The sequence below is a fragment of the Paramacrobiotus metropolitanus genome, unplaced genomic scaffold (genome assembly GCF_019649055.1).
Source record: "Paramacrobiotus metropolitanus isolate TYO unplaced genomic scaffold, Prichtersi_v1.0 Parri_scaffold0000274, whole genome shotgun sequence".
In the NCBI taxonomy this organism is placed as follows: domain Eukaryota; kingdom Metazoa; phylum Tardigrada; class Eutardigrada; order Parachela; family Macrobiotidae; genus Paramacrobiotus; species Paramacrobiotus metropolitanus.
The window spans coordinates 4432-17410 of NW_026570494.1; the positions used below are offsets into that span (position 1 = coordinate 4432).

General features: G+C 46.2%; 2 protein-coding genes across 2 annotated transcripts; one reads left to right on the plus strand and one right to left on the minus strand.

Moving 5' to 3' along the window:
- Positions 1-3400: 3400 nt before the first annotated feature.
- On the minus strand, positions 3401-4737 carry LOC129601758 (uncharacterized protein F54H12.2-like). Its single transcript, XM_055500633.1, has 2 exons — positions 4199-4737; positions 3401-4106 (listed from the first exon to the last, which is right to left on the minus strand). Exons 1-2 carry the CDS (start codon positions 4735-4737, stop codon positions 3401-3403), a joined length of 1245 nt encoding a protein of 414 aa, XP_055356608.1.
- Positions 4738-10725: 5988 nt separating this feature from the next.
- Positions 10726-11303, plus strand: LOC129601759 (acidic leucine-rich nuclear phosphoprotein 32 family member A-like). Its single transcript, XM_055500634.1, has 2 exons — positions 10726-11158; positions 11215-11303. Exons 1-2 carry the CDS (start codon positions 10726-10728, stop codon positions 11301-11303), a joined length of 522 nt encoding a protein of 173 aa, XP_055356609.1.
- Positions 11304-12979: the final 1676 nt, after the last annotated feature.

Below are 12979 nucleotides of genomic sequence, written 5' to 3' on the forward strand. Positions count from 1 at the left end.
CGGACTTAAAGAGCACGAAAACGTGGACTTGACTACGACAAAGTTAAACCAAATCCTGGTTTAAGAGCACTGGCGAAATTGTGCTTGAACAGGTATTCACACAGTCTTTATTCCGTTTTTCAACCTTTTTAAAAATTCTTTGGTTCCAGTTTTGGGGCCGTTTTGAATGCAAGATAACAAGCTGAATACCATGTATATCAGCGAACCAGAAAAATTTTACAACATGCTTTTGTCCGGAAAACATCACGTTCATTCATGGGACCTTTTCACTGATGACATTGTCCAGATAACCTATACCACCGAAAGCGGATTCGTTGACCGCAACCCCACACCAACGTAATATTTTAGCAGCGTAAGAAATAATATTTCTAGAAATAAAAAGGTTAAAGCGAATTAGGCTTTATTTAAATTTATAGATTCTATCTTTCGTGACTCGACCGACCTTGTGGACCCTCCTACTGGAATATTTTTAACGAGTTTACACATCGTTCAGTTTGTAAGCCTTGGCGCCAAATCCTACGCTTACTTACCAACGATGGAGAAAGCGTTGTCAAAGTCAAAGGATTCACCAGCAATGGGCGCACAAGCGAACAAGTTAATTATAAAACCATGCTGGACATGTTGGCAAACCGTAGTATTATAGATGTCGACTTTCCCGATATTTTGCAGCGAAATAAGTCTACTATGACGATTCGCAACACCAGTGTGGTTAAACGATTTAAGTGACGTATGACAAACGCCGTATTGTTGACGATCAGTATAATACGGTACCGTATGGATATGTTCTGGCTTAAACCAGCGATTTATTAAATTTACGAATCATTTCCCGAACTTCCCGGACCGCATCAGGCAACTGATCACAGCTTTTCAATCCTAGGAAATTGCATTTACCAGATGGAAATAGTACAGCACGCCCAACTTTAAGTTTGATTGCTAAACCACTGAGCAATTCAGGCGTGTATTCCAAATGAAAATACATGCTAAAATTTTCGATATGCAACCGGTCTGGAAAAGCATGGTTAGCCACAACATTGACCACACGATAATTAGAAACGGTACAAGGAAAGCCTGTTCCAGTCAGAATATCAGCAAAGCGACGAACTAAGTCCGGGAATCCACCTCCGACCGTGCTCTGTAGCAGTCGAAATACTTTTCCAGGCCTTTGGCAAAGAATCGCACTTGGCTGGGTCGTCCAATCCTTCGAAAAATATCTTCCAACGCACAAGTTACCTGGTTGTGTCGGTACTCTCCTACCGTATACCACAACAGTCCGTGCGAATGGCGAGCTTGACTTTTCAGAGCGGTGTGCTTGCTGGCGATTCGAGGAAGCGTGAAGGTGTACAGGTTTTGTTCGTCTTTGTCCGGACAGTAGAAAGCCAGCTGTTTGATGTACTTGGTTCCATTGATTACGAACCAATCGGTGTCCAGTATGCATGGTACTGCCATTTCGTCTACCAGAGTACTAATCAAAATTCCAGTTCACTGATAGCGTACACAATGGCAAAAGTCTCGTATGTGAATGTACTAAAGACCGTGTATTTGTATCAGGTGAGGATCACTGAAGTCGGTGATCCATATCGTGCGGGCAAGGGATCACTGAACTCGTGATCCCTGTCGTACAAAGATCACTGAACTCAGTGATCCATATCGTATGGTATCACTGAAGTCAGTGATCCATATCGTACAAGGGATCACTGAACTCGGTGATCCATGTACTTTGCGGGATCACCGAAAACAGTGATCCGTGTACTCGGAATTACCGATATCGATGATCCACTAAGTGTGAACCGAAGATCGCTATAAAAAGCAGGTGTAATCGATAGGTGCTTACCAAGTTGTTCTATTTACCTCTTGTTGAAATTAAACCTACATCACCATGGAATTTATGGACCTGTTTGCATCCAAACGACCGCAGACCGCTGCGACCAAGCCCAAGCGAAAAGGTCAAGAAGAGGGAGGGAAGCCGGAAGTTAAGAAGAGCAAGCCCAACGGTTTACCGAGTACGATATCTACGCATCCGCGATTTGTTTTGCACAACTGGGAAAGCCGGTCTACCGCTTGGGAAACGACAAGTTCGTGTATGTGGGGCCTAGCGCCGACGGGAAGATCAGTACGATTCGTGTGGTTTTCGGTGAATGGAAGGAGCAGCCGGACAGTTCCTGGAAAGCCAGCTACGGGAAGAACGTTTCGTTGTCCAAGATCGGTTTTCTCCGTTTGGCCGCGCTCATGCTGACCGAGAAAGCCGATATGGATGAAGCGGCCCGTGCCAGTGCTGCCGAAACCGGTCGGTTGACCCCGTTGTACCTCTTGGACAGCAGCATGTACTTTGGTTGGAGCCGTTTCAATGGCACCAACGTGGCGACCATTCGACGTTTTGAAGTAAAGGGAGGGGATATGATCCCCACCCGCTACGGTATCTCATTTGGTGAGCGCTGCTATGACGGACTGAAGGACCTCATGAAAGACCTGCAGCTGTTCAAAGACATGGTGAAAATCCAAAAGGAACAGGGGGTCCACGAGCCGGTCAAAGAAGGACTAGAGTACCCTACGCTGTGCGAAAACGTTGCCGAGGCTTTGGCGCCATTGGTAAAGCAGCTGGATGATGGTACTATTAACCAGTGCCATGAAGACAACTATCGACCATCCGACGGCGAATGGAACGGCGCTGTGGAGCGACTGTTGGAATTGCGTATGGTACATGGTATACTGTTCGGACTGGATAAGCTCAGTGTTGAGCAGGCTCTGGACCTGGACGTGGCTGGATTTTTGAAGAAACACGAGGATCAGCTTCGTGAGAATGTGGGTGGAATTATTACTGCTAACAATTGCTAATTTTCTACTGTTTTATTTACTTGAACGACAAACGAAGAAACCGGTCACTGTTTTGGTTTTTCATTTTAATAAACGTTTGCACATTTGTCGAAGCAAAGCTCCATCTACCATGGTTGTATTGATGTCGAAAAATGAATTAACATACTGACACACCATTTTGTCGTTGCTTATTCGGCTATCCGTGAACAAATGCACAATATTAGTGTACGATTCACCACTACAACGTCGTAAAATAAAAAACAAACAGTATTGTCCACAGACAGTGCTAAATTCAGACTGAAACTGTTCATTTTGTAGAGTAATTTCATTGGCTGTCACCAGTGGCACGAAATGCTGAGAGTAGCTTTCCAAAGCTTTCCCATATGAATCAAATACTTCCATTTTACCGGCTTGTTCCTGGTACAGGGCAATCCAGTGCTCGCCTTCCTGGTCAGAGGGGTCGGTATTTACCACACAAGCTCCCGGAAAGGTGCCAGGATCGTTGGAACTTGATCACTGGCGTAGACCCCACGAAATACCGCTGTTGTCTGTGGATTTCCATGGAGTGCCGAGGTAATTTCCTGTGTATTCATGTTGTAAAGTCCGCAATCAGTTGACGGTGCTGGTTGATTTCAATAATGCTGTCATAGACCAGCATACACACCATCATAATGGTACTTTTCAGTGGTTTCCCAAAAGACACGGAGACACTAAGGTTTCTTTGCTTTATCAGGGTCAGTGGTCCACGGCCGGTATGTCCTGGAGTCAGGTCGAAACCGAAAATGGTATACCCGTCGTTATACTGGGTCCGGTTGAAAGGCAGGCCGCCTTGCAGGCTGGGTCGGTGTCCCAGAGTGTCCAAAAGCCCGTCGTAGCACTCCAGAGACAATTTGTGATCGAAATCGGCAGTGTACGGTTTTGTGGGGTAACTCTGACCGTCCACTTCGACGCTGATTTGTGAAATATTGAAGTGTTGAAAGTTGAAAGGATTTTTCTTTTGCGATCCGTGAAAGTCTTCGCTGTCCACAAAACCAATAAAGATGACTTTGGGGATTTGGCCAATCTGCAAATTGCTGACCACGGTGCTTTGTGTTCGTTGGGGAATGTCCGATACGCGCATCACCACGCGTTCGATATGGTACTTGACCGTTTTTTTTATGAGTTCTCCGGCTACGGCGGTCAGAAAGTCCGGAGACGGAATGTATCGGCGAACCGAAAGACGCGCGTTACGGATAAACGGTTTAAATATCTTGGTGGTATCCGTGTCCCATACACGTAAGGCAAACTCCGGTCGACTAACCACAAGGCGAATGTTGACGGGTACACCGGTGCACAGTGGCTTGCTCTGGTCAAATAGGTCGGAAAATAGTTTGCCGGAAAGCTGTACGTACTGTCCAGTATTAAATAACGCCGTTCGATTTTTTCACCATTGTTTGCGGTTTCACTGTTGAAGGAGCCCGGAGAGTCGTAATAGAAACCGGCAGATGTCAGTTGGCTTTGTTGGGCGTCAAGAGAGTGGGACAGAAGAGATTCCAGGTAGGCGCGGTACGGATAAAAGGTGGCGGCATCCGAGATCAACCGGTTGGCCACCGTCACATGACATGAAGAGAACAGTGAGTGCAGAATGTTGTTGACCGGTGCCACACCATCAGCCGTTGTAATCAGTTCCCATTCCCCAGTGCTCTTGCGGACTTTAATACCCACTTCCAGTTCCAGGATCATGTCCGCTAAACTGAGTAGTCCAGATGTGCTGGGTGGAATGAAAAAATTAATGTCGCCGGCCGATCCGTTGTCCGTTAAGATGGTCGTGGGATTGAGCTTTTCGTGCTCAGTGCGCCACCGATCCGTTAGAGTGGCCGGTAATGCAAACAGCTGGTTCTCTAGTTGCATTGCCGGCTCCGAGTTTTCCATCATCAGCATGGCCATTCTCAGAAAAAATCGGGGATGTTGGTAGGAGGAATACGTTTAACTCGTAGAACTTTACGTCGAATACGTCGTTTCTTGCGGATACCTTCGCCTTCTTGGGAAGCAAAACGTTTACCAATGGCTGTTCCCGCACGCGAGGCCACTTCTTTAATAGCCCCGGTCGCCGCTTCTTGCAGGTGACGGGTAGCCGCTTCCAGAGCGGCTTTGGCATGCGGTGCAGCCTTCCGTAGTATAGGCTGAGCAAAGGCTGATAGCTTGGCAAAAAGGCTCTTTAAAATCTGTGGGAACCCCGATCCGTTTTGTAGGGTTCCTCGATACCGGATCAGGGCGCTGCCACCCGTTTGACTGACAAAGACGTTCTCGTATCGCCGGGGATCCGGCACGTACGCCACGAGAGGCATTCTAGTAGAGTCGTTGCGGTCGGAAATGCAGTTTCACCAGGGACTTTCCCGTTTGGAACTTGGCGTCGTCTCCCAGGTCGTTGGCAATGGTCAGTTTTATCGTTTCGAAATGTTGGCGTAGTACTGGGACGTAATGCGGAATATCGAATCTGGCCTCGACAATTTGATTGACTTCTCCTCTAATAGGTACGGAACGTAAAAACTGCGCTGCAGTATCGCCAATCAAGCTGTAGTCGGCCACATCACTGTAGACAAACAGGCTTTGATTTCCCAGTAGGGTATTGACCGGTCGGTCCGAAATAAAGCTGGTAAGTTTTGGATTCGGAGGCTTGGCCAGAAATGACAAGTACTGGATACTGACGTTTTTTGTTTCCATAGGAAATGGGCCGACGAATGCGTTGCTGTTGCTCTCCATCGGTACGTCCGGTTTTAGTACACTGTGTTCAAATCCTAGCATTTTTTGTAGGACTATCGACGACGGGGGAAAGACGACGGAAACCCGATCGTTACCAATATTCAGTCGGACCCGATGATTGGTGGCGGTCAGCAATTGAACGGTGAAGGCTCTGTCGGCAGTCAAGGCGCTCTTATCAGCGTGCACGGTATCGTCCACCATGTACGATCCAACTTTGGGTACTAATGAATTGATGGTTTTAATAGCAAATCGGCATCCTTGTAATTTCCGGAGGGATGGTAATCTCGTCGGTATGGACAACTTGGTCCGCAGACTCCAAAAGTTTGCTTCATCTTTCTCTAGTCTGAATTCTTTAACGATGTGCACTTCAATCTTCTGTTCGACGGGAAGAGTGAAAAAGGAATTGAGGTACTGTAGTTCAACCAAGGCCATTTCCCATTTTCCCTTCAGGGTAATGGGATGTTTCAGTTTGGTTGTCCAATTGGAAGGAGTGTTGCTGGGGTCCGTAGCGACATCGCTCGGGAGCGTCACGTAGAATGGTGCTCCTTCGTACATGATGATGCCTTTATCCAGGAATCGTGCTCAGGTCCGTAACCTAACCAGCGAACTAGTACTTTATCACCACGGCGTCTAATGATATGGTCGATGGTATATTCTTTCTGTTCAGGGCGCGATACTTTGGAGAGCTCGTGTTCATAAAAGGTTCCTTGGATAGGTTGGTCTTGATAGTCCTTTAGTCGGTATACCGGTACGGTATGTGAAATAACTTTAATGATGTAGAACACCTCCTCCTTAAATCGATACGTATAGCCCTTTTCCACCTTGGTTTTATGCACGGATATCCGGACTGCATCTCCGACCTTGAATCGAGGTGGTCGAACTTCTCTGGTTGGATACAATCTGTTGAATACCGCCAAAGAATTGTTCTGGGTAACGTCTATTGGTCGCAATCCATGTGCTCGATGTTTAGAGTGGTTATACGAGTACACCAAATCTTGTAGTTTGTCAATGTACCGTGTCGAAACCCGCGAACGAAACAAGCGAAACATTCGTGTTTTGATGGTACGGATAACGCGTTCGGCCATGGCACATTTGATGTCTTCGTTTTCTGATGTGAAAAAATGAATCTTTCTCTCTTTCAAGAAGGTCTTGACCGTTGCGTTGACGACTTCAGTGCCTTTATCGTACTGCAGCTTTTCCGGCTCGCCGAGTTCTTCAAAAGCCTTGGACAAGGCATTTTTGGTTTCGTTGGCCGTTTTGGACTTCATTGGTTGAATGCTCAGCTTTTTAGAGAAGCAATCAATTACAAACAGCAGGTGTTTGTACCCATCATTTTCTTTGGAATATTTCGATAAATCAGCCAGATCCGCTTGGTACTGCTGACGAAGGTTGGTCACTACGATCCGGTTGCGTGCAAAGCGACGTCGATTTTCCTTGGTCACAGTGTACGCATCGATCTCTTGCAGAACCTCCTGAGCTTTCCGTCTGTTGGCTCTGGTCTTTAGACTTCTTCGGAACCTTTCCACGCCTCCAAGACCGCCGGGATCGCGCGGGTTGAGGTATCGTTTCATTAGTTTCTCCATCGGCTTTGTTGCAGCAGGTGGAGACACAATTGATCTTAAATATACGGCATAACCGTAATACACTGGGAATAAGACCAGCCATTACGTCAGAGTGATCCACTGAATTCTGGTTCGGCCCGCCCCTTTTTGGATGGTACGCGAGCGCAGTTTTCTAACACTGCCTTCAATCTGGTCCGCCTTTCTTTTTTTCCCACGTAGGAGAGTAGTGACCGGAAACAAAGGTCTACGAGGTCGCTTGCGCGAAGACCCTTGGTTGTCTATGCCTTCAGTCGGTCGCTTTCGACCCTTCCTCGGTGCGGTCGGGGGAAACAAGGCTATGCGCGCTGCTTTTGTTGGTCGCGATTCGACACTTTCGTCTTGATGACGCTTGGAACCTTTCTTCGGTAGCGACGCCGGAAACAAAGCAATGCGTGCGGTCTTTGATTTGTTGCTGTCTTCAGGATCGTCTTCGTGGTCGCGTTTCTGTCCTTTAGAGGGTAAATTCAATGGGAATAAAGGCTGCCGAGGTTGTTTGGTAGGACTTGTTCCTTCTTCAAGATCCTCTGGCCTGCCCCGTTTTCGAGAGACGGGTAGTTGCGATGATGAAGGAATTGCCGGTAGTTTTCGAGACGCAGTTACTGTATTCCTTTGTTTCTCTGATGCTATCGGTGGTGGTTGTGCGCTAACATCTGTCGGTAACTCCAACGGATTTTCATCGGGTAAGGCTTTCTGTTTCAAGGCGAGAAACCGTTCAAGTATGCTGCTCAGCTGACTGGCTTTCTCAAATTCACTTATATCGGTTCGTTCCAGGGTTTTTGCCACTAGCGCATCCAACGTTATGACGCTGTGGGCTTCCGGTGGCTCCTTGTTGATCTGGAGCTGATCCTTCTCCATTACACGCCGTAGTACTATGAAGTATTCATCCATTACCAATAAGAGAAGTTAAAACTCCAGCAATGACAGGTAAGATGGCACCGATGAATCCTCCTTGCTGAAATATTCTTCGTTTCTCTTTTAGCGGGTATCGCCGCAGGGCAATCAGCTTTAATGCTTTCCGATGGCGTTTACATTTTTCTGCTTGTGTGGGTGACAAATTCACGGTATTTTTCACAATGTTGACAGCCACCTCTTCCAATGCTTTCAGTTGAGTCTTGGTCAGGTAGCTCATCAGTACCTTCCGCTGCCTCGGCTTCAGGTGTTGCAGGGCAATTATAAAGGGAGCTGAAGCTTTCACGCGTTCTGACATTTTGGCAGGCTGTCGGTACGAGTGCGGTCCAGATAGATACGCATCTGCTGATTCGGTAGTACGTGGGAACGAACCCTTAAATAATCGGGACAGTTTGGTCGTAAGCCCAAGACGAGCGGTTGGTAGGCCTCCGTTGTGATTTTGTTGTAGGCGTCCACTAAATGTTTCAGTCCAGTTTGACGAGCCAGTAATGAAATCTGGTTAATATCCCTTACGTTCTTAAATAGTTTCAAGTACTGGGAGTTCAGCGTTATGTCGCGCATAGTTTTTCCATGTTTGCACAAGTTCTGAAGAAGCATGATGACGGAGATGTTCTTGTGATGTATACCGCGGGTGAAGAGGTCCGAACAGCTAACGTCCTTACACAAATCCGTAGCCAGATCGTCCATGACAACTAACGTCTGGCCACCGCCGTCGATGGAGTGTACCACTGAAAAAAGGTCATCCAAACCGTGCAAAAATTCGACCTGTGAGACGTCTTTTCGTAACTCCTCAAAACCTTTTTGCCACTGACCATAGCAGTACAATATACGATCAGGTGCCCGATCAAATACTACTGAATTATTTCGTAATAACGTAAAAACAAACTGCGTTTTTCCCGACATTGTAGGTCCGCAAACACACATACCAAAAGGAGCGCAAAAGCGCGGGTAATCATTTATTATACCGAACATCTTTTTCAATCCAAAATGATTTAATTCTTCCAACGAAACTAGCTTAAATAGACTAATTAAGCGAAAAAAAGTTTGATTTTTTCCAAAATCATTTGACGGCAAAGCGGGCATTCTCTCACTCTTCCGGAACATTCAGCGCAACAAATCGCATGCCCACATGGTGAAAAACAAATTGATACGTTTTTATTAAGACACACACTGCATTCTTTTTCCAGCTGACAGTTTTCATCCAGTCGTGCTTCGTTGATTCGGGCTCTGATGGTGTTCGCCGCTTTCACGAGGTCCTTGATGCGAAAAAAACGACGGTATCGTTGAACGGCCTTTATCAGATACGTGTAGTGCACACCCTGTTCCATTGCAAACGCCACCAGAAAATCCATTCGGTTCTTTCGCAAACTGCCAGCCCACTTCAGTTTGTCCATATCGTGAAACCGTCGAACTTCTTGAACAAAACGCAAGCCTTTCTTCTCGAGTAAATATATGCAGCGAGGTTCGTACTTGGCGTGCTCGATCCACGGGTCATCATCACGTGTCCACTGTGCCAGTTTGGGGCCACAGCAAAAACACTGGACCTGGTCCCACATTCCCTCCATGAAAAAGAACCCGGCATTGGCCATATCCATGGGGCGTTGGCTGATAACTTGCCCCGGCCACTTTGCATACGTGGCGAAACGGTCGCGATACTCCTTTATGGCGGGAACGTACACCTCATCATCCGCCACCATAGCCGCGTGCACATTCGGGACTGATTCGCCGGTGCTCGAACTTGGGCTGGTCCCCGATCATCCAATTGAAATGGACCATACCGCATAGCACACACTTCACTTCGTCTCCTTCGTGAGTGTATATGAATCCGGCTTCCGCAAGAGACTGTGGTGAAATGTACGACAATGGCCAGGTGTCAAATGTCCGTAGCCGATCCTCCAAACTCATCTGTCGCTCGGCAGCCTGTGCATACAAGTCTATTTAAGGACCACGTTCAAACTCGTACTTTATCGGCTTTACCATGGCTAACTTACAGCATATGATGTGCTTAGGACGAAACGTCGAGCAAAAATGCGAAAAAGTTCTTTTAGTTATTTTGTACGTCGTCTTTTTTATTGTTTTTGCTACGTTTGTTGTTACGGAAGGAATTGGAAAAATTCTTCAGACTGATCACTGGAATAAAACGCTACGAAATGACACATCTTGACTTACCGACGTGACGGCGGAACAGAAGCAGGTAGGATGACAATCACGTACAGTCATGTTGAAACGTGCACAGTAATTCATTAAAAGTTTTGAAAAAACATTGCGCTACTGATATTTTTACCGATTTTTCACCTGCTTTATATACAATTTTTGTGTAATGGAAACCGGTGATCCCTGCTCGGGATCACTGAATTCAATTACAACTACTCGTACGTATGATCACTGAAAACCGTGATCCCTATTGTAACTAAGGACTTGTACGATCACTGAAACCAATTACATTTCCGGAATTCAGTGATCCCGTCGGTATATAAACTGATGTTCGCATGGCATTTGTTTTCAGTGTAGCGAAAAACAACTTTGCAACAATAAAAATTGCTACTGTTTGTCTAGTGTTCTTAGTGCTTTCTTATCTCATAAGCGACCATGGCTGCAGGATCGAGCGCTGGAAGTGGCTTACCGGAATCTGTTCCGCAAGTTAAGTCCACAGACACCACAGATGATCTTCGACGGGAAGCAGGTTCCACCAGCCATTCTTCCGGAGTTCGCAAAGTTCCAGGGGTTGGAAAAGTTGAGTCTTATCGACTGCGGCCTACGATCACTGGAAGGACTGCCACGGCCTCCCAACTTGCGTGTGCTAATGTTAGGCGACAATCACCTCGACGACCTCAGCCCGCTACCCACCTGCTTCCCCAACCTGGAAAAGCTATCGATTGTCGGGAACAAGATTGGGTTTCGTAACGAAATGGAGCCCCTGACTCGTCTTACCAAGCTGCGGGCTTTGGATGTTGAAGGCAACGAGATCTGCGAGATTCGCGGACATGACCGATGGATGGCGGACACGTTTCCCCGTGTCAAGCGCTTCATGATTACCGCGTATGACGTGGACAGTGACGAGGAAGACGACGACGATATTTCATTGTTTCTTAGCGGTAAATAAAATTTATTATTACTGTATCAACTATTACTTGATAGTAAATGTTTCCAGATGAAAGTATGGACGCCGATGACGAGGAGGAAGACAATGTCTCTGATGGACCCGGAGAATCAGTCCCGGAGGTCATTCAGATCGACTAGGATCTTCTGTAAGGTATCGACCATTCTTTTTTTATATTTGTTTTTTTAGCTGATTTTATTGTTCTTTGATTCGAGGTACAGGTTGGAAACGGAATGCGGAGGCGAAATCTTAGATATGTTGTGATTTACTTTGAAAAGGTCACCATTTTTTGTGTTAATGCCTGTGTTATCTAACAGCTCATTATTTTTACCGACAACAATTAAACGCAGGAATAACCAAATCATCTTGCGTATGCACGTTAGCCCCGTAAAGTCAATCACACTAATATATTAACAACAAAATAGAATCACGGTTAAAACTGAACTGCTTTTCAATGCACTATATGCCACTATTTTTCCGGCAGTCTTTGCTTCCTGATTTTTTTAGTTTTTTTAGTCTGTTCGTTTTTAGTAGCGAGTAGCGGTCAGATTTAAAAGTGGTGCAAGTTCGTTTAGCGGTTACACCAAGTACTAGATTGTACTAAACACTACAAACTGTGAGAAAAACATAATTGACAGTAAACAGCTAACCGTTGCTACGAGACTTTAAATGTAAAGCACACCCAACGTGGAACTTCGTCTTGAAAATTTGACTAAAAAACGCAAACTTTTCAATAATTAACCTTTAAAGTTTCTTTTGAGTTTTTCGTGAACTCACCATGGCACCAAATCATAGCTGCTTGATGAACTCGTCAAGTAACTTGTGCTCTAAAACATTCAGCAATAAGTTAGAAGCATGGGAACATCTTTTCGCCAAAGATCCCACTACAGTCTGCCCAAATGTACTTGCTGCAGTAGAAAGGGCATTATCCGCAGGAACCGCGACCGCTGCAGAAGTTGCAGATAACAGAGACCATTGCGTCCTGTTGACTGAATCTTTCAAACCTGTCCTCCCTCTATATTCATCCCATATAAATGAGGTGTTGCGCAGCCTTATCAACGGAACGCACGCGCAAAAAGAGGTCGTATTTTTTGATGTACACGGTATTCAATATTTGAGATCTTACAAGGCACTACGACGGCTTGGTGATGTAACTGGTCAGCCGAAATTGGGGAACGCTGAGGCCTTCAAGAGGATTATTGAAGCAAAGCTCGTTGTAATACCTTTCTGTCACGACGTCCATGTAAAGCATATGACTTTAGTCGTCGTATCGGGAGGCGGTAAGTTCAAAAACGTAAAGGTCGTTTCCTAAAATGACTTTCATTACTGGAACAGTTGTGTACCACCAACGACTGGTGCAAGTTTGTCGATTGTTTGGAAAGCCTAGCAGGGATACGTTTCTGCAACAATTCGGAATCTGTCCATTCGTTATATAGTTTCTGGTACGATAATGAATCCATACTACTGAATTCTGTGACTACATACGGGACTTCGTCAACGGCAAACAAATGTACGAGGTACGGGGACTATATCTGTGTTTGTACACCTGCACCGGCACCGACTCTCCCACAAGCGATACCACAGCAGACCGCCTATCAGCCGCATATCAGAGTTTGGTATACCGCATATGATGCCGGTATACCAAACTCTGACGGCAAAATACGGACAACTAGGTCCTGCAGTACGCCACCGATGCAACAAGCACCTGTCCAGCAACCGACCTGGGCCGGAACGGTAGCAATGAATCTGAACCCTCCAGCACCTGGAACTGGAGTCCCACTTAACAACTACGGAGGCGCAGGTTATAGCTCGGGAG

Bases quoted from the DNA above. Each gene is read 5' to 3' on its own strand.
- LOC129601758 (XM_055500633.1), bottom strand. From the start codon at position 4,737: ATGGCCATGCTGATGATGGAAAACTCGGAGCCGGCAATGCAACTAGAG. The intron at 4,107-4,198 runs GTACAGCTTTCC...CCTTGTGGTTAG, and splicing joins TATTTAATACTGGACAGTAC to TCGACCGGAGTTTGCCTTAC.
- LOC129601759 (XM_055500634.1), top strand. From the start codon at position 10,726: ATGATCTTCGACGGGAAGCAGGTTCCACCAGCCATTCTTCCGGAGTTC. The intron at 11,159-11,214 runs GTAAATAAAATT...AAATGTTTCCAG, and splicing joins TATTTCATTGTTTCTTAGCG to ATGAAAGTATGGACGCCGAT.